General features: G+C 39.6%; 1 protein-coding gene across 3 annotated transcripts in view; it reads left to right on the top strand.

Moving 5' to 3' along the window:
- Window positions 1–21,491, top strand: part of BICC1 (BicC family RNA binding protein 1) — a 348,944-nt gene that overhangs the window by 105,738 nt on the left and 221,715 nt on the right. For all 3 annotated transcript variants that reach the window (XM_064269616.1, XM_064269617.1, XM_064269615.1), the window contains exon 2: window positions 9,966–10,012. In XM_064269616.1, the coding sequence (XP_064125686.1) occupies window positions 9,966–10,012 (47 nt within the window). The remainder of the gene's footprint in view (window positions 1–9,965; window positions 10,013–21,491) is intronic.

Raw genomic sequence — 21,491 nt, forward strand, 5'->3', positions numbered from 1 at the left:
TAAATTTATAGTACATTTAATTTGGATAGAATCGTAGCTGTGAAAAGATCACTGGAAAGTTGATAGTAGAAGTGAATTTTGAATTTGACTATCTCACTGGTTGGGTGGCTTTAACTATATAGGTCAGGGTTGTAAGTTGATTGAGGGTGGGACATTGTCTATTTTTTATTCATTTGGCACAAGACTTAATTATTTGTGGAATGGAAGAGTGAACTTATCTTTGTTATTTTCTGAGCCTATTTAAGTGAACATTTTAAATGCCCAAATTTATATTAGGTGGACACTGGTGCCTTGGTTCCGTCCTTGGTCAGTGCACCATAAGCACAGCCACCACACGTCTGTCAGTAGAGGCTTCATGTTTCAGTGAAGCTTCCAGACTAAGACAAGAAGAAAGGTCTGGCAATCTACTTCTGGAAATCAGCCATTGAAAACCCTATCAATCACGACAGCCTGATCCACAACTGATCGTGGGAATAGCACAGGATCAGGTGGCATTTCTTTCCATTGTGCATAGGGTCATCATGGGTTGGGGGCTGACTTGATGGCAGCTAACAACAATAACAAGTTTATCTTAAGAAACATGTATTCTGTAAGCTTTGCCCACATGCCTCATTTCTTGGGAGGATTTTATATTTCGATACTGAGGAATTTAGATTAAGTTTGAAAATTGGATCCCTGCTTTGGGGGAAGAAACTTTTGATGAAATGTTGCTTTCCATTGATTGGCTTCTATGGCTTTGGTGGCTTTGCTTGCTTGGGTCAGCAAAAGTAAAAGACCGAGAATGAAATAACGACGCTCCTGGGAAATACCAATTGATTGTGACCAGAGCTTTGAACCAGTTTGTCCCAGTTCAAACCTTTGCTGAGAATTTGCATTTCTAACGAGTTTCCAGGTGATGCTAATGCTGCTGATTAGGGACCAATTCAGAGAACAACTAGTAGCGCAATGGTTCTCAAAATTTATACACAAGAATCACTTGGGAATCTTTTAAAATGTAGATTGATTCAGTATGTGTGGGGTGGAAATGCAAATTTTCAGCAGGAGTTCAAACTTGAGTGAACTGGTTCAAAACCCCCAGTGTGACTAACCATAGGTTGCATCTAAGATATCTGGCCAAGTACCCAACCAGGGTCTTTAAACAGGGCACTTGCAGGCTCGGGAAATTGACACTTTTCAGTGTTGGGGAGAATTAGGCTCAGATTTGGAGTTTCATGTACATAAACACTGGAATGAAAAAGGCTAAAAATTTTTGGTGCTAATGCTGTTTTGCGCTCCCTGCCTCCTTTTCCTTCTAATATCATAAGCTTGCTAAAGATACAGATCTCTGGTGAAATTTTAGATGTTTTTTTGTAACATAGTTAAATCTAGTTTGGATCTAACTAAGGAAATTTCCCCTTTTTATCCAACCAGGGACCCAAGGGCCATTCTATTAAAAAAAAAAAAATTATGAAGTCTATTTATTGTTTTGCTGGACTTGAAATGAAGGGGCATTTTGAGATTGTGACATAATGAGTTTGTCATGAGCAAAATAGGAGTCCTAAGGGAAGTTTCTGTAACAAAATGTAATTGTACCATGGAATTTAAACTGATGAACTTTAAATTGTGAAGGAGTTCCTTGTGGGTGGAAGGAGTAATTATCTGCTTTGTTTTGATAGTCCTTCGAAGATATCTTTGATTCTGGGATTTTCTTTTCAAAGAAGAGTTTCATGGATATCACTATAATTTTTTTTAAATCTTCGTTCCCTGGTCTGTGACTTTTATTATCTAGTGACTGTAGGTGTCATTGAACAAGGCCCTTTTTAAAAAACTATTTTTAACCTTAAAAAAAAAAAAAAAAAGATAAAAAAAGACAACCTCCAAGATCTGGCTGATTCAGAGTGCCCCAAGGCTCATTGATGTGTTGTTAACTAGGTATGGATACTTACTTCTTTTATCTTGACTGGGTGACTCCTGTAGCTAGGATCAACCACATTTTCCAGTTTGTTTACAGTGAGTTTTACTTTTTTGTTCAACATTGCTTTTTATGTCTTTTTTTTTAGTTTTAATTGTTGATGTATTTCTAAGTGAGAACATGAAAATCATAGTTTGTGGGGTGAACTACAAAGAATCTGTGAAAATGTGTGATTCAAATGCCCATATCAGTGTCTGTGCTTAGTTTGTGATGTTGATGGTGTGTGGCATTTTGTAAAAAAAAAAAAAATTAATAAAGTTAAAATGGTAATTGGCATTATGTGCTTGTGTCCCCCTGCTTCTTTAACAGATTACCATAAACTTAGTGGCTTAAAACAACATAGATTTATTGTCTTTTCTGGAGGTCATAAATCATAAATGGTTTCACTGGGCTGAAATCAAGGTGTTGGCAAGGTTACATGCCCATGAGACACTCTAGGGGCAAATCTGTTCCCTGGCCTATTCCAGCTTCTAGAAGCTGCCCTTTCTCCATCTGCAGAGACAAGCGGTGTAGCGTCTTCAAATCTTTCTCCTCGTGGACTTCTCCTTTTGTCCTCACATCTGTTTCTTTCCCTCTGCTTCATTCATTATGTCACCTTCTTGGACTGTAACCCTCCTGCCTTCCTCTTCTAAGAATCCTTGTGATTAGGTTGAGTCCAGTGGAATACTGTAATCCAGGATAGTCTTCCCATCTCAAAACCCTTAATTGAATCACACCTACAAAGTCTGTTTTGCCATGTAAGGTAACATATTCCTAGGTTCTGGTGATTAGGACAGGGATATCTTTAGAGAGCATTATTCAGCCTCCATTACCACACATTAGAATATTATTTTTAATTCTTCATTTCTTTCTAGCTCTTATTTTCATGTTCTTCAAAATCATAGAAACATATACTCTGTGCACTTTTTTTGGATGAAAATATATGTATTAAATCCATTTCCACAAAATTGCTGAAGGTGTCTTTTATTTAACTTTGAAATAAAAAACATTTAAATTTTAATAGTTCTGTCTCTGAAGGCAGAGAAAATATCTTTGAGTTCTGAATCCTCCACCTAACAGAATGTCAGAGTTATAGTAGGTGCTTGTAAAAACTTGTTCAGTGACAAATGTGATTCTGAAGTGATTGATATACTGCCCTTCCTGGGTCTTTAATCATTTTACCGTGTCCTGTGGACACATGGTTGCCCTGGTGGCGTAGTGGTTAAGTGCTACAGCCGCTAACCAAAGGGTCGGCAGTTTGAGTCTGCTAGTTGCTCCTTGGAAGCTCTATGGGGCAGTTCTACTCTGTCCTATAGGGTCGCTATGAGTTGGAATCAACTCAACAGCACTGGGTTTGGTTTTTGCTTTTTGGTGGACGCATACACATGTACACTAAAAGCTGCAAAAGCTGGAACCTGTGTAAGGTGGAAACTGTCAAGAGAGGGAAAACGCAAATATTTTCCACTAAAACGAGTAATAGAACAGTGTTAAAGGGGGAAAACTTGTGAGACCTGGAAAAACAAGGCAGTCCTGTCAAGTTCCGGCTCTCACAGGTTTCACTGTATGTACACACACATACTCACTGCCCTACAGGAGTGTTGCCCAGTAGGTTCCAGACTTCAATTTCTAGAAGTTCTTGCTCCAGCTCCTTTCCTTGAACTGGTTGAGGTGGAGAGGGGCATCCAATCAATCATTCCTTTACTGCCTCAGTTAACCACTGTTCCACCCTGCACCTGAATCAGGGTCCTGTTTGGTGTTTGCCCTCTGAAAGACTCAGTCTGAGGCAAAAAAGCAAGCAAGGTGCTTTTGACTGTTCATCTCCTTTATCCTTTTAGTGAAATTCTTTAGTCCCCTCCACAAATAAATAAAAGTTGTTCACAGAGTCACAAGATATTTGAACACAGACAAAGAACTAGGTTTGTCCAGTATTTATAAGCTGCTGCTTAGATATGAAAAATGATTGTTCAAACACAGGCAGTCCTCCTGTTACAAATGTCTGACTCACAGACAACTCGTCCTTGCCCTTAAAAAAAAAAGCCCTTAGTGTTATGTAAATTTGCCCTCACTTTGAAGCAATTGAACCAACACCTACGCCCATCAGAGTCTTCATCACAATCACCTTCCCTTGCTGCACGTGCAGCTTTTAAGTCATGGAAAAGGCTTCAAGCCTTTTCTTACACTAAAGGCTACATAAGAACCATATGCCGTATGCACCTGTTCTGACTTACCTACAAATTTGACTTAAAGACATAGGAACAAATCTCGTTCATAAGTGGGGGTCTGTCTGTACAATGACCTTTTAAATAACCTCACATGGTGTTTTTGTCGGTGGCTATAACCTTTACCGTTACTGTTTAATTCTCATGTTGTTCTCTTTCTGTCTTTGTATATGTGAATGAAGGAGTGAATTAAAGTAACGTACAACGCCAGCTGAAATCCAAGTAGATTATATAGTCATTGCAAAGCATAAAACCAAAACAGCTCAGAATTAGGCCGTGTCAGATGAACCACCTGTTGAAAATGTAACCTCGCATCTAGGATTGATTATAGGTAGGAAGCCTGGAGCACTACAGCTGATTACTGTGGTAGTTGTATTTGTTCATGCAGGTCCTTAACTATACAAAATACAATCGCTTTCATTAAAGTGTGTAAACACAGACTTGTGAGTCAGACAGTGAAAAGGAGTGCAAAATTATCTAAAGATGGAGTGTAATTGACTGGATTAGTGTTTTATTCTTTATCAATGTTGTATCACAGATGTGACATATCAGCAGGTAGAGCTTTGGAAGAACGAGGATGACATCTTGCTCACCTTTGTAGTCTCATACCTGACATTCAAGTTTTTTGAATACATAGATAGAAAAAAGAAACTATTTTAAATGTGTATGTTTTATTTTTTAATTATTGTACTTTAGATGAAGGTTTACAGAACTAGCTTCTCATTAAACAATTAAACAATAGTTTTGTGACGTTGGTTGCCAACCCCATGACATGTCAACACTCCCTTACTGACCTTGGGTTCCCTATTACCAGCTTTCCTGTCCCCTCCTGCCTTCTAGTCGTTGCCCCTGAGCCGGTGTGCCCCTTTAGTCTTGTTTTAAGGGCCTGTCTCTGGCTGAAGGGTGAACTTCAGGAGTGATTTCATTACTGAGCTTAAGGGTGTCCGGGGGCCGTACTCTCGGGGTTTCTCCCGTCTCTGTCAGGCCAGTAAGTCCATTCTGTTTTTGTGATTTAGAAGTTTGTTCTGTGCTTTTCTCCAACTCTGTCTAGTAGTCTCTCTTATAATCCTTGTCAGAGCAGTTGATGGTGGTAGCTGGTCACCATCTAGTTGTGCTAGACTCAGACTGTGGTAGTTGTGGTCCATTAGTCCTTTGGACTGATCTCTCCCTTGTGTCTTTTGTTTTCTTCATTCTCCCTTGCTCCCTATGGGGTGAAACCAGTAGAGTATCTTAAAAGGCCGCTCACAAACTTTTAAGACCCCAGATGCAACTCACCAAAGTAGAATGTAGAACACCAGTAATTTGATCCCTCAGGGAGTTTGGATGTGTCTGTGGAGCTTCTGTGACTGTGCTTGGACAGGTTGTACTGGCTTCCCCCATACTGTGTACTGTCTTACCCTTCACCACAAAAACCCTGGTAGCATAGTGATTAAGAGCTATGGCTGCTAACCAAAAGGTTGGCAGTTCAAATCCACCAGGTGCTTCTTGGAAACTGTATGGGGCAGTTCTGTTCTGTCCTGTAGGGTCCTATGAGTCGGAATTGACATGATAGCAATGGGTTTGGTTTTTGGGTTTTACACTTCACCAGAGTTACCACTTGTCTATTGTCTATTTAGTGTTGTTTTTCCATACCCACCCCTCCCCTTCCTCATAAGCATCAAAGATTGTTTCCTTTTGTGTGTAAACCGTTTCATGAGTTTTTATAGTAATGGCCTTATACAACTGATTGACTTATTTCACTCAGCATAATGCCCTCCAGATTCATCCATGGTGTGAGATGCTTCGTAGATTCATCGTTCCCTATCATTGAGTAGTACTCCATTGTGTGTGTGCCATAGTTTGTTTATCCATCTTTTTGTTATTGTAAACAGTGCTGCAGTGAACATGGGTGTGCATATGTCTATTTGTGTGTTGGCTTTTATTTCTATAGGGTATATTCCTAGGAGTGGGATTGCTGGATTGTATGGTATTTCTATTTCTAGCTTTCTAAGGAAGTGTTGTATCGTTTTCCAAACATTTTGCATTCCCACCAGCAGTGCATAAGAGTTCTGTCTCCTTGAAGCCTCTCCAACGTTTGTTGTTTTCTCTTTTTTTGATTTGTGCCAGTAATGCTGGGGTGAGAGGGTATTTCTTTGTGGTTTTGATTTGCATTTCTCTAATAGCTAGTGATTGGGAGCATTTACTCAAGTGTCCTTTGGCCACTTTAATGACTTCTTTGGTGAAGTGTCAGTTTATTTCCTTTGACCATTTTTTAATTGGATTATTTGTCTTTTTGTTGTAGAGGTATTGGATTTTCCCGTAGATTTTAGAGAATCAACCTTTGTCTGATTTGTAATAGCTGAAAAATTTTCCCTAGTACATAGGTGCTCTTTCTTCTCTTTTGGTGAGGTCTTTTGAAGAGCATAAGTGTTTAATTTTTAGAAGATCCCGTTTATCTAGCTTATCTTCTGGAGTTTGTGTGTTGTTGGTTATAGTTTGTATCCTGTTCATATCATATATATATTAGGACCTCTAGCATTGGTCCTATTTTTTCTTCTATGAACATTATAGTCTTTGGCTTTGTATTTAGGTCTCTGATCCATTTTGAATTAGTTTTTGTGTAGTGTGTGAGATATAAGTCCTGTTTCATTTCTTTGCCGATGGATATCCAGTTTTGCCAGCACCATTTGTTAAAAAGACTGTCTTTTCCCCATTTGATGGACTTTGAGCACTTGTGAAAGATTAGGTGACCATAGGTGGATGGATTTAAATCTGGGTTCTCAATTCTGTTCCGTTGGTCAACGTATCTGTTGTCGTACCAGTACCAGGCTCTTTTGACTACTGTAGCTGTATGGTCGGTCCTGAGGTCAGGTAGTGCAAATCTTCCTACTTTATTATTCTTCTTTATTAGTGCTTTACTTATCTTGGGCCTCTTCTCTTACCATACAGAGTTGATAATTTTTTCGTCACTTTAAAGAATGTTATTAGTATTTGGATTGGGATTGTATCATATTTGTAAATCGCTTTGGGTAGGATTGTCATTTTCACAATGTTGAGCCTACCTATCCATGAGCATGGTATGTTTTTCGCCTTATGTAGATACCTTTTGGTTTCTTGCAGTAGTGTTTTGTGGTTTTCTTTGTATAGGCCTTTTACATCCCTGGGTAGTTTTATTCCTAAGTGTTTTATTTTTTGGAAACCCTGGAGGTGTAGTGGTAAGAGTTTGGCTGCTAACCAAAAGGTCAGCAGTTCAAATTCACCAGGCGCTCTTTGGAAACCCTATTAGGCAGTTCTACTCTGTCGTTATAGGGTCACCATGAGTTGGAATCGACTTCAACGGCAGTAGGTTTTTTGGTTTTTATTTTTTTAGGGGCTATTTTAAATGATATTGTTTTCCTGATATCCTTTTTGTCATTCTCTTTGTTGGTGTGTAGGATAGGAACCCAACTGATTTTCGTATGTTTTTCTTGTATCTTGCTAATCTGCTGAATCCAGTAGTTTTCTTGTGGAGTCTTTTGGGTTTTCTATGTATAGTATTATATCATCTGCAAACAGGGATAGCTTTACTTCTTCGTTACCAATTTGGATGCCCTGTCTTTCTTTTTCTTGCCTTATTGCTCTAGCTAGAATTTCCAGCACAATGTTAAATAGAAGTAGTGATAAAGGGTATCCTTGTCTTGTTCCTGCTCTCAAGGGGAATGTTTTCAGCCTCTGTTAAGAATGAGGTTGGCTGTTAGTTTTGTAAAAGATACCCTTTATTAAAAAAAATATTATGTTGAGGAATTTCCCTTCTATACCTATTTTATTGAGAATTTTTTTTTTTTTATCAGGAATGGGTGTTGGACTTTGGCAGATGCCTTTTCTGCATTGATTGACATGATCATGTGATTTGTTTATTTACGTAGTAGATTATGTTGATTAATTTTCTAATGTTGAATCCTCCTTGCATGCCTGGTACGAATCCCACTTGATTGTGGTGTATTATTTTTTTGACATGATGCTGAATTGTATTGGCTAGATTTTTGTTGAGAATTTTTGCATCTGTATTCATGAGAAACATTGGTCTGTAATTTTCTTTTTTTGTGGTATCTTTGCTTAGTTTTGGTATCAGGCTGGCATCATAGTATGAATTCAGAAGTATCCTTTCCTCTTCTTTGTTCTGAAATAGTTTGAGTAGTACTGGTGTAAGGTCTTCTCTGAATGTTTGGTAGAATTCTCTAGTGAAGCCATCTGGGCCAGGGCTTTTTTGTTGCTGTTATTGGGATCTTTTTTTTTTTTTTTTTTTAATCTTAATGACCTTTTCAATCTCTTGTTATGGGTCTGTTCAGATTTTCAGCTTCAGTTCTTGTTAGTTTGGGTAGTTAATGTGTTTTTAGAAATTTGTCCATTTCTTCTAGATTTTCCAATTTGGAGTATAGTTTTCCATAGTTCTTTGTTAAGATCCTTTTTATTTCAGCTGGGTCTGTTGTAATGTCCCCCATTTCATTTCTTATTTGGGTTATTTGGATCATCTCATGTTTTTCTTTTGTCAGTGTAGGCAGTGGTTTGTCAATTTTGTTGATCCTTTCAAAGTACCAACTTTTGGTTTTGTTGATTTTTTCTATCCTTTATTTCATTTATTTCTGCTCTTTATTTTTTCCTTTCTTCTGGTGGCCATGGGCTTCTTTTGCTGTTCTCTATTTGATCAAGTTGTGTAGCTAATGTTCTGATTTTGTTCCTTTTTTGATGTGTGCCTCTCTTGCTATAAATTGACCTCTAAGGACTGCCTTTGCTGTGTCTCAAAGGCTTTACTATCATGTGTTTTCATTCTTGTTTGATTCTAGGAATTTTTAAATTCCATCTTTGATTTCTTCTCTTTCCCAGTGGTTTTTAAGCAGGTCGTTATTCAGTTTCCATGTAATTGATTTTTTTTTTCCTTGCTCTTCCTGTTGTTCATTTCTACTTTGATGGTGTTGTGACCAGAGAAGACACTTTGTATTATCTCAGTGTTTTGGATATTGTTGAGGGTTGCTTTGTGGCCTAAGATGTGGTCTCTTCTGGAGAACGTTCCATATGTGTTGGAAAAGAATACGTACTTTGCTGCTGTTGGGTTGGGTATTCTTTATATGTCTGTTAGGTCAAGTTGACTGATCATGGCCTTTAGATCAGTATCTTTGTTGAGTTTCTTTCACCACACAGAGTGGTGTGTTGAAGTCTCCTACTATTATTGTGGAACTGTCAGTTTCTCTTTTCAGTGCTGTTAGAGTTTGTTTTACGTATTTTGGAGCCCTGTCGTTGGGTGTGTAGGTATTTATTATAGTTATGTCTTCATGATAGATCGTCCCTTTGATCATTATATAATGCCTTCTTTGTCTTTTATGGTGAATTTTATTTTAAAATGTATTTTATCTGAGATTAATATTGCCAGTCCTCTTTTTTGGAAGTTATTTGCTTGATATATTTTTTCCATCCTTTGTTTTTTAATAAATTTATATCTTTATTTATAAGGTATGTCTTTTGTAGACAGCATATTGATGGATCTTGTCTTTTAAATCCAGTATGTGCTCTCTGCCTCTTTATGGATACATTTAGGCCATTTACATTCAGTGTAATTATTGATAAGTGTGAGTTTATTGCTGTCATGTTGTAGTGGGTTTTTTTGTGACACTGATGTTGTCTTTGTTCCTTTTATTCTCCTGTGGTGAATTCCTTTGTGTTTTTTAAAATTTATTTCATTTTTGTAGATTTCGTGTCTACTGAGACTTTTTTTTCTTTATTTTGATGAGTAGGCCTGTCGCTTTATTTGTGGTTACCTTGAAATTTACCCTCATCTTAAATGTATATGTTTTTATTTACAGCTGCTGCTGAAGGAAAAGGCAAAAGTGGGGAAGACTTTTTTCAAAAGGTAAGTCACTTTTTACTTTTGCCTTGGTGATACTTGAGGGAAAATATACCTGTCTCAGTAGCTATACTAGAAGCCCCTGAAAGCATGAGAGGAATAAGGTTTAATAACATAGCTGGAAACTCTTAGGGTAAAGAAAAGGAGGGATAACATACAAGACTTAGCCATTCTAAAAAAGTTTTTTTTTCTGGGCAAGTCTAAAAAATTTTTTGTTTAGAGATAAGGAGGCGACAAGGCAGTGAGGACTGTAAGATTAATGTCTCTCATACCAGTTAGCAAAATGCTCTGATTATCTTCTTTTACATTACTAGTTCCTATTTCTTTACTCCCCAAACACATGCATGACCTGGGAGGTAGAGGGAAGGAGTCACTCACAATCTTCTTTATTCCCCAAAAGCATGATCATGGGCAGAGTAACATCATTGGCAAAAGATGCCCCTTTAGACTTACTCACTCACGACCTCTGGTGATCCTCTTAAAATTCTGACCTTCAGTGAGACACGTCTAGTCAGTCATATAGAACAAGGGGGAACAGGTGCTGAAACTGATAGAAAATGAATATGAGAAACTATGAAGGTTATTTACTGATTGGCATGGATTGAATTGTGTCCCCCCAAAATGTGTGTCAACTTGGTTAGACCATGATTCCTCGTATTGTACGATTGTCTATCATTTTGTCATCAGATGTGATTTCCCTATGTGTTAAAAAAAAAAAAAAAAATTTTTTTTTTTTTTTTAATAAATCCTATCACTATGATGTTAATAAGATGGTTTAGTGGACATTATATTGATGAGATCTACAAGATTAGGTAGTCTTAAGCCAATCTCTTTGGCGATATAAAAGAGAGAAGTGAGCAGAGAGACATGGGGACCTCATACCACCAAGAAAGCAGCACCGGGAGCAGAGAGCTCTTTGGACATGAGATCCCTGAGCTGAGATGCTCCTAGAACAAGGGAAGACAAGGACCTTCCTCCAGAGCTGACAGAGAGAAAAAGCCTTCCCATGGAGCTGGTGCCTTGAATTCAGACTTCTAGCTTACTGGACTATAAGAGAATAAACTTCTCTTTGTTAAAGCCATCCACTTGTGGTACTTCTATTATAGCAGCACTAGATGACTAAGACAGTGATGAATTCTAGTCATCTCTATCTCTTAAAATAGTTATTTTTATATAAAGGAAAATGCCTATCCTTTTAAAGAAATTGAGTTCACATTTGTCTTAGGCTGGCTGGGTTCTCTAGAGGAGCAAAACCATTGAAGTGTATATATATAGAGAGAGAGAGACTGAGAGATTTATTTCAAGGAAATGGCTCACACAGTTTTGGAGGCTGGCAAGTTGGATATCCATGAGTCAGGCATCAGGATGGAGTATTCGACTGACTCATGTGGTTGCAGGGACTGATGAACCCAAAATGAGCAGGTCAGAGGATATGCTGCTAGCTCATGGGGCTGCGGGAGCTGGTGAATCCCAAAATCTGCAGGTTAGGTGGCAGGCTGCTGACACATGTCCCAAGAACCATAGGTCACATGATGACGAGTTAGATGTAGGATTGAGAGAGCTTTGCCAGAACATCCATATATATTGGATTCAGGCCACACCCTCAAGGAAACTCCCCTTGTATCAGATCACAGAATAGGAGGATAATTACATAATACTAAGAATCAATGACTCAGCCAAGTTGGCACATAACATTAATCATCACAGTCTACCCCTTGTCAACTTGGCACCTGTACTCATTTTAAACCGTATATAATCTCTAACTAAAGACAATTATAAAGTCATATTTGCTCCTAACATGATACAACTAACATGCGTACAACCAAAAATATGCTGGCCTCATTTACATCTTATGTTTTGTAAGTAATGTGATAAGAGAGGGAAGAAAAAAAAAAGCTGCCCTTTTGAATACACACACACACACACGTATAATAAAACAAGAAATACTCAACAATTACAGTCCTCACTTCTGCAACCAGTCATGTGGTCATAAGTAGTATTTGGACTACCTTCTTCACCACCCATTCTGTATTCTCTTTGCCCTCAGCAAGCACCTCAGCTGGTCGTGGTTCTTTGCCTGGTGGAGTGACCCAAATCTTCATTGCTGAAAGGTTCTGGGCCATTAGTAGTCATGTCAGGTTTGGGTTGCTGTAGTTTTTCATTGACTTTAATCACAGGGCATGGTAGTACTAAGAGATGCCCTAAGGGATCGCATGTATTCCATAAAAAAAAAAAAAAAAAACTTTTGTGTGCCTTCATTGTGTAATATCCGTCCAATTTCCCTTTGGTAATTAAGATCAGTCACACCAGCCAATAATGGTAACTTCGTTCTGTGCCTGTTGATCCAGAGGCATGAGGAATCCAAAGTGGCCAGGTGGCATTCTTAACTTCCAGTTCAGTGGAATCCGTGTTGTGTCCCTAGGTGGGAGCATTCCTCCCTTTGGAACTAAGACCTCTAGACCCACAGAGCATAGGGTCACGGTAACAAAAGCATAAATTTTGTGAGTGGGTCACTAGGGGTAATAATGATTGGTGCCTCTCCAATTTCCATCCCTTGATTCTTGGACCTGTGAATCCTGGCTATGGGAAAAACAGCAGCATATATTGAATGTTGGTTTGGAGCATATACAGCCTTCTGGAGAACATTGTTCCAACCCTGTAAGGTATTACCACCTAGCTGGTGCTGTAATTGTGTCTTCAAAAGGCCATTCTATCATTCTGTTAAGCCAGCTGCTTCAGGATGATGGAACATGGTAAGACCAGTGAACTCCGTGAGCATGGGCCCATTGCTGCACTTCATTTATCCTGAAGTAGTCCTTTTATCCAAGGCAATGCTGTGTGGGATACCATGAGGGTGGATAAAGCATTCTGTAAATCCATGGATGGTAGTTTTGGCAGAAGCATTGCATGCAGGGAAGGCAAATCCATATCCAAAGCAAGTGTCTATTCCAGTAAGAACAAACGCTGCTCTTTCCATGATGGAAGCAGTCCAGTGTAATCAACCTGCCATTAGGTTGTTGGGTGATCATCCTGAAGAATGGTGTCATATCAGGGGGTCAGTGTTGGTCCCTGTTGTTGGCAGAATGGGCACTCAGCAGTGGCAGTAGCCAAGTTGACCTTTGTAAGTGGAAGTCTGTGTTGCTGAGCCCAAGCATAACCTTCCTCCCTGCCACTATGGCCTCTTAGTTCATAAGCCTGTTGGGCAGTGCCCGGAGTGGCTGGGAAAAGAGCATGACTGGTTTCAACAGAACGTGCCATCCTGTCCACTTGATTATTAAAATCCTCCTCCGCTAAGGTCACCCTTTGGTGAATATTCATATAAGATACAAATATCTTTACTTCTTTGGCCCATTCAGAGAGGCCTATCCATATACCTCTTCCCCATATGTCCTTGTCACCAATTTTCCAATCATGTTCCTTCCATGTCCCTGACCACCCAGCCAGATCATTGGTCACAGCCCATGAATCAGTATACAGTTGTACATCTCGCCATTTCTCCTTCCAAGCAAAGTGAACAATCAGGTGCACTGCTTGAAATTCTGCTAATTGGGAGGATTTCTCTTTACCACTGTCCTTCAGGAAGGTCCCAGAAAAGGGATGTGGTACTGCCGATGTCCACTTTCAAGTGGTGTCTGTATATCGTGCATAACCATCTGTAAACCAGGTATGAGTTTTCTCTTCCTCAGTCAGCTGATCGTAAGGAACTCCCCATGAAGCCATAGGTGAAGACTGGGAGATGGAAGGTAATGTGGCAGGAGTGGAGTCCGTGAGCATTTGGGCCACTTCCTCATGTAACATACTTGTGCCTTCAGGTCCTGCTTGAGCCCAGTCTTGGATATACCACTTCCATTTACTGATGGAGTGCTGCTGTGCACATCTGACATTACGACTCTGTGGGTCAGACAATACCCAGTTCATGATGGGCAGCTCAGGCCCCATGGTGACTTGGTGGCCTGTGGTTAAGTGTTCAGTCACTACTAAGGCCCAGTAACAAGCCAAAAGCCATTTCTCAAAAGGAGGGTAGTTATCTGCAGAGTATGGCAAGACTGCTCCAAAACCCTAAAAGTCCACACTGTGATTCACCAATTGGAGCCTGACATAGCTTCCAAACAGCATCTGTATCTGCCACTGACACTTCAAGCACCACTGGATCAGCCAGATCATAAGGGCCAAGGGGCAGAGTGGCTTGCAGGGCAGCCTGAACCTTTTGCAGAGCCTTCTGTTATTCTGGGCCCCACTCAATACTAGTAGCTTTTCAAGTCACTTGATAAATAAGGCTGGAGTAACACTCAAATGAGGGGTAAGTTGCCTGCAAAACCCAAAGAGGCACACCAGGTATTGTGCCTCCTGTTTAGTTGCAGGAGGGGTCAGATGCAACAATTATCCTTCACCTCAGAAGGAATATCTTGACATCCCCCACACCACTGGACCCCTAGAAATTTCACTGAGGGGTAAGGTACTTGAATTTTTGTTGGATTACTTTCCTACCCTCTGGCATGCAAATGTCTTACCAGTAAGTCTAGAGACATTGATACTTGACTTCCACTACCATCAATGTAATGGACCAGTATGACATCTTGTGGAAGGAAGGGGCTATTAAGATCCCTGCAGACTAAATTATGACATAGGGTAGAAGAGTTGATATACTCCTAAAGTAGGACAGTGAAAATGTATGCTGGCCTTGCCAGCTGAAGCTAAACTGCTTTGGTGGTGTTTCAAAACGGGTGTGGAGAAAAGGACATTAATCAGATCAATAGCTGCATACCAGGTACCAGGAGGTGTTTTAATTTGCTCAAGCAGTGGAACCACATCTGGAATAGCAGTTGCAATTGGAGTCATCACCTGGTTAAGTTTATGATAACCCACTGTTATTCTCCAAGATCCATCTGTTTTTTGCACAGGCCCAATAGGCCAGTTGAATGGGGATGTGGTTGAAATCACCACCCCTGCATTCTTAAAGTTCTTGATGGTGGCAGTAATTTCTGCAAACCCTCCAGGAATGCGATATTGCTTTTGGTTTACTATTTTCCTAGTTAGAGGCAGTTCCAATGGCTTCCACTTCACTTTCCCTACCATAATAACCCTTACTTCATTTGTCAGGAATCCAATGTGAGGGTTCTGCCAGTTGCTGAGTATGTGTATTCTAATTATGCATTCTGGAACTGGAGAAATCACTACAGGATGGGTTTGGGGACCCTGAAGACCCACTGTGAGATGGACCTGAGCTAAGAGTCCATTAATAACCTGACCTCCATATGCCCCTACTCTGACTGTGGACCACAGTGACGATTTAGGTCCCCTGGAATTAGTGTCAGGTCAGAGCCAGTGTCTAGTAGACCCCACAAAGTCTGATTATTTCCTTTTCCCCAATGAACAGCCATTCTCCTAAAAGGCCACAGATCCCTTTTGGGGAAGGCTGGGAGAAAGATTAACAGTATAAATTTTTGGCAGTGTAGCGGGGTCCTTCTTCCAGGGGAGCTGGCCTTCCCTTCATTCAAAGGGCTGTGGGTCTATAAGTTGGCTCAAGTCTGGGAATTGATTGAGACACTGTGACACTCTATTCTGGAATTCAAATTTGACTGCCATTTGCTTGACCTGGAATTCTTCCACTTGTACAGATCAAGTAAACATTTAGTAGATTTCCCATCTGTTTTACAACTAGGGGTGCCATGAGTCCATACAAGTAAGACTATTCTGATTACTGCTTTGACTGTGCTGTCCGTTACAGTAACTGTGCCCACCTTGTCTTTGTCAACTAAGTGCCGCCGCTTGACCCATACTACCACGGGTTCCCATCAGCCCCTTCGTAGTTATCAAAGCAAACCAAGTCCTTTGCTGTCAAGTCGATTTCGACTCACAGTGACCTTATAGGATAGAGCAGAACTGCCCCATAAGGTTTCCAAAGAGCAGCTGGTGGATTTGAACTACCGGCCTTTTGGTCAGCAGCTGAGTTCTTAACCACAATGCCACCAGGGCTCCCAACTTCTAAGGCTTTTCTCACTGTCAAGTCTAATTTATGTAAAATAGAAATCATAACAGTCTTCAAGGATGCTGGGGCTCCCTTTAAAAATTTGTTCCTTTCTGTTATGGTAAAAGGCGTGTCCTCTGTGTACTCCATGGCTGGCTCTGTAGTCTAACCTGAGAAATCTACTCTTAACATGCCAATTCCCGTAAGCCTTTGAATACGTTCTTCTACAGCATACCGGTGCAGGTCTGGCATTCCATCTTGATTTAGTGCGGACCACCGCTTAATCCATGCTTCAGTGAACCAACCAAATAAACTGTTAAATCCTTTTCTAACCTCTGGATTTGAAACATTGAAGAATCTGTCGTTAGTGGGCTCATATAAATAGATTTAGACTGATTCAACCTTACGTTCCTTGGACTGTTATCCCACACCCTTAATAGCCATTCCCACACATATTTCCTGTGATAATACTCTGAGTTTGGTCTTTGGCAATATCGGCTCTGTTACTACAAGAAATAAGACTTTCTTTCAGGGCACAAATAATGACTTTTAGGTCTTGCATGCGACACTTGAGCTGTGATTCGGGATCTTTGAGCTCATCCCTTTCTTTCACCACTTTGTCTAGTGAAAGTGGGATGAACCAATCAGCTTCCTTTATACTTCTCATTCTGACAAAATTGTTAAAAAGTATTAAATATATAATCACCCAGAGTCTTGTTTTTCACAAATACTTGATCCATTGGTGGTAATATTTTGCATATTTCTATTGCCATATCGTGCTGTGGATTAGCAGCCCCCTCTTTGTTACTGGAGGCAGAGTCATCAGCACTTTTAAGACTTGAGAACCAGTTCAGAATACTCATCCTTAAGATTTTGTTCCTCTAGAACCACTCTTCGTATTAAATGTCTTAGGCTGGATTCTCTAATGGAGCAGAACCAGGGAAGCGTATGTATACGTATAGAGAGAGAGAGAGAGAGAGAGGGAGGGAGATTTAAGGAAATGGCTCACACAGTTTTGGAGGCTGGCACATTCGATATCCGTGGATCAGGCATGAGGCTGGAGGATTCGCCTGACTCATGTAGTTGCAGGGGCTGATGAACCCAAAATCAGCAGGTCAGATGGCGGGCTGCTGGCTCACAAGGCTGCAGGAGCTGACAAATCCCAAAATCTGCAGGTTAGGTGGCAGGCTGCAGCTCAAGTCCCAAGAACCAGAGGTCAGATAATGACAAGTCAGATGCGGGATTGAGAGAGCAAGAGTGCTTTGCCAGAACATCCATATATATTAGATGCTGGCCATACCCCTAAGGAAACGCCCCTTATATCAGGTCACAAAATGGAGGATAATTACATAATACTGAGAATCATGGCCTAGCCAAGTTGACAGATAACATTAACCATCACAATGTTCTTCTGTTAATTTGGGTTTATTATATTTGTTCAGTGTCCTTGTCTTGAGATCCAGAAAGCAAGCGTGAAAGAAACAAACATACAGATGTCCTAGAGGAGGGAAAGAATGCCAACAGCAGCAACTATAAAAAAAAAAAAAAAGATGATGTTAAATAGTGTTTTAGACGGACATCCCATCTTCGGGAAAAATCCTATAGGCATTCAGAGATGATTTTTATAAGTGTATTCATCATCTTCTTTTCTGTGTGATCTGCTTTTTGTCGACTTCATTATTCATCTGCATTACCTTTCAAGAATATTAAAAGCAGTATTTTTAGAGCTGATACTTACCTTACCCTCTTCTTCATTATGAAAATATTTATTTATGAACTACTGTGTGCACACGCCGGAGGGGCCAAAAGGAGCAAGGTGTAGACCCAGCTCTAATGGTGTTTGTGGTTATTGGGATATAGTCACATAAATAGATAGCTGGATAGTCTGAGGCCATAGAGGGTTGAGCACTTGACCAAGAGTTCAAGAGATTGGAAAGGACTGCTTGAGGTCCTTAGGAGAATAGGAGTTAGCCAGGTAAAGAGGTAGGCTGGAGTGAGTTGGGAGGACATTCTAGGCAAAAAACCAGAATATCAGATGGCTCAGAAGTGGAAGAAAGCATATAGCATTCATACTTAGAGTGTCTGGCTGACACACGATGTATAAAGGTTTTGTAGTTCAAGGGAAATACATTATCTGTGTGATGAAATGCCTTTTTTGTATGGGAGTATCTTCCCTAAAGGTATTTAATTAAAAAAAAAAATTTTAAACGCTGTTCTGGCCAGACAGAATGTGCCAGACCACCAGTGCTCCAATCCTTCTTTAGGCTCATGCTGTTGAAGCTCATATACCATTCCTGAAGCCCCTGATTTGGCATTAACGGGCTTTAGTAACGTCTGACTTGGCCCTGGGCATTTCAGAACTCAGTGGCCCTGCCTTTATTTAGTAATGTGAACACTAGCTGTTAGGATTTTGTTAAAAATCTTACTTGTTTTCATCTTTTTTCTTGTATTATTTAAGCCTTTATCTGTTTTTTTTTTTTGTTGTTGTTGTTAGCATCCATATTTACCTAATATTGAGATTGTCTATACATACCCCTCTGAATCAGGAACATCATTAATTTGTGATTAAATAGGAGAACATATAACTATTATGTAAAGTCAGGTTCTCATATACACAGGAAGATGTACACCTGACTGTCTTTGTCAGGGGGAAGGGGTATAATGTTCAGGGCACTGAAGAAGCCCTTTGACCTATAAGCCCTCCAAAAGAGTAGAGGAGAGAATTGGGGAGGGATGGAATTGGTGTGAGTATGTGCCAATGGATTTATGTCAGGACAGGATGAGTTCTAGGTCTTCCAGGGGCCCAGGATCTAATGGCCCCTAGGAGGAGGGCTTAGCAGCCCATGACAGGACAGCCCCCAGGTCATCTTTGACAAAGTGTTGGGGAGCAGGGATAGAAAAGGTTATACTATACTAGAGAGGTGACGTTTATGATTCTCCCATTAGACATGTCACACCCTGTGGACTAAATCAGATTTACCTTTGGGGCTTCTCTAGGTAATTTCAGAGGACTTTCTGGCTCTTCCTGCATGTGCCCTCACCTGCAGTCTGATGTTAGATGGTGACTGAGGCCCTCCCCCCATAATTAGAAGTAAAAGAGTTTTAATACAAATGCTATTTATAGTAGTGCCTACTGAAATCAAGTCACCCAAAGTAGAATCAGTTCATCATGATATATAAGTGACTAATCAGATTCCTCTTCCTCTTCCATTTGTCCTCCACGTTTTGAATAGGGGAGCAGGAAAGAAGGTAGGTGACTGTGAGGATCCCATGTGGAGCAGGGTTGCTAACGAGAAGGAGACAGAAGACAGCAGAAATTGCAGATTTGCCTTGCATTGGCTGTGTTGATACAAATAGATTCTGTCTGTCGAAGGATATTTTCGCATTCTCCTTGTTTTTTTTTTTTTTTCCTTGTTAACTTCTATATAGGTATGAAAAGCAGGCTGTTCAGCTTTGGATGATACAGAGCTTTTCAAAGCTGAATCAAAACACAGTGTATGTGATCATAAAGGACCTTCATTGTTAGAAGATTTCCTAACATTTATCACTCTCTTTGTGGATCCATGTATACATTCTAGCAGTTTAAATAGAAACACATGTTTGAATCCAGGGACACGTGTGTATCCTGCAAACAATGAGTTAGAGTCATAGATTCCATTTTTGATTAATAAGGTCTCTGAATAACTAAATGGGAGATGTTTTAATTGCTTCTAACTTACTTAGTTCTATAGAATATATCTTCTTGGTAGACAAGTGTCCATGTTTAGATTTGGATCCCTATCCTGGAAAAAATCTATAATTTAATAAAAGGCAAATGTTCCAAATTGCAGAAGAGTAATTTTCAGTGTTTTGAGCAGACAGAAGTAGACATTATGGTTCATCTACAGTAGAATGAAGTAATGGCGAAGCATTGATTTGTTCTGCAACTTTCTTCTAGTCACATGTATTCCAGTTTTACATAATGACATTTTGGGGAACATTTAAGGACAAGGCATAGGCACATTGCTACTCATTAGCATCTTTGGAAAATACCTTACTTCTCCCAGAGTAACTCAAATCTGAAGGATCTATGTGCTTACTATTGGAATTTTTTTTTCTTTTTTTTGGTTTCAACTCTGAGGTGTATATCACAAACCAAAATTAAAATCTTATATATATATATATATATATAAAAACCAAACCCAGTGCTGTCGAGTCGATTCCGACTCATAGTGACGCTATAAGACAAAGTAGAGCTGCCCCATACAGTTTCCAAGGAGCGCCTGGCAGATTCAAACTGCTGACTCTTCCGTTAGCAGCCATAGCACTTGACCACTACGCCACCAGGGTTTCTGAAACCTTATTAGCTGGGTTTAAATTTGACTAAAAGTCTTCTAAGTCTGAAAGAATACCTTACCCAACTTTGTTATAGCTCTCTCTAGGAGGAGATTGGTGCAGGAGTGTGAAACTTTTACATATTTATGTTTTTCTTTGTACTGTAAAAATATATAATCATAATGATATGATTATAATAATTAAATTTATACTAAATTAAAGCAATTATACTCATTGAATTTTTTGAAATTAAAAAAATCAAATAAAATTTTAGAAAATATTCTAGAATAAAAATTGGTAATTTCCTTGAAGAGTTTAAATTGTAGTTTAACAAACAGTGATATTATCAAATATATTGTCTCGTACTTGAAGCTGTAATAATAATTGTTCGGCTTGCTGTAGACTTAAACTTCTCTTACTGAGTCACTGTTATTGTTCCTTCTGGAAATCTACCTGATTTTCTATATACTGATGTACTGCACATGTTTGAAATCTTTTATTGCCCCTGAAGCCTTATTTGGTAGGGAAATGAAGAGGAACTCAACAATATTGTGGCTTGAAGAACAAAGTCAGTTATTCTCATGTAACATTCTGAGTCCAGGTTGGTCGATAACTTTGCCCCATGCTGTGTTTCAGGGGCCCATTTTCCTTCTAAGACATATACTGTGCTGTCCTTGAAGGCATGGACCTCCCCTGTATGTTTAAAGCTGGGTCACTACCTCGTCTAGCATGAGCTGTGAGAAAGGGAAAAAGTGTATGGAGAAGGAGTGTTGCAGCCTTTAGGCTAGGCCTTGATATGGCTTATGTCACTTCCTCTCATATTCTCATTGCAGAAAACTTAGTCACGTGGCCTTACCTAACTATTGTGTTGGTGGCGGTAGGGGGCTGGGAAAGAGGGTGTGACATTTGGAGGGGAGATGAATTTCAGAGGCACTATCCACCAAAAGTCAGATCGTTAGGAAAAAATGTATGTAGTCAAAGTAGAATACCTTCGTGTGGTATTTGAAACCTTTTAATGGAAGAAATGATTCTGTAGAAAAACTTATTATAATTTCCAACTCACAGTAATTTATCATTTTTTTTTAGTTTGATCTACACATTTTAACTGCAGAAATGTAGTAATTTATACTGAAATTTTTTTCTTATTAAGTAATTTCTAAATTGTCTATAACGAGTATGTAGTTGACATTTAAAAAAGAGAAA

Source organism: Loxodonta africana, chromosome 16, assembly GCF_030014295.1.
Source record: "Loxodonta africana isolate mLoxAfr1 chromosome 16, mLoxAfr1.hap2, whole genome shotgun sequence".
NCBI lineage: Eukaryota > Metazoa > Chordata > Mammalia > Proboscidea > Elephantidae > Loxodonta > Loxodonta africana.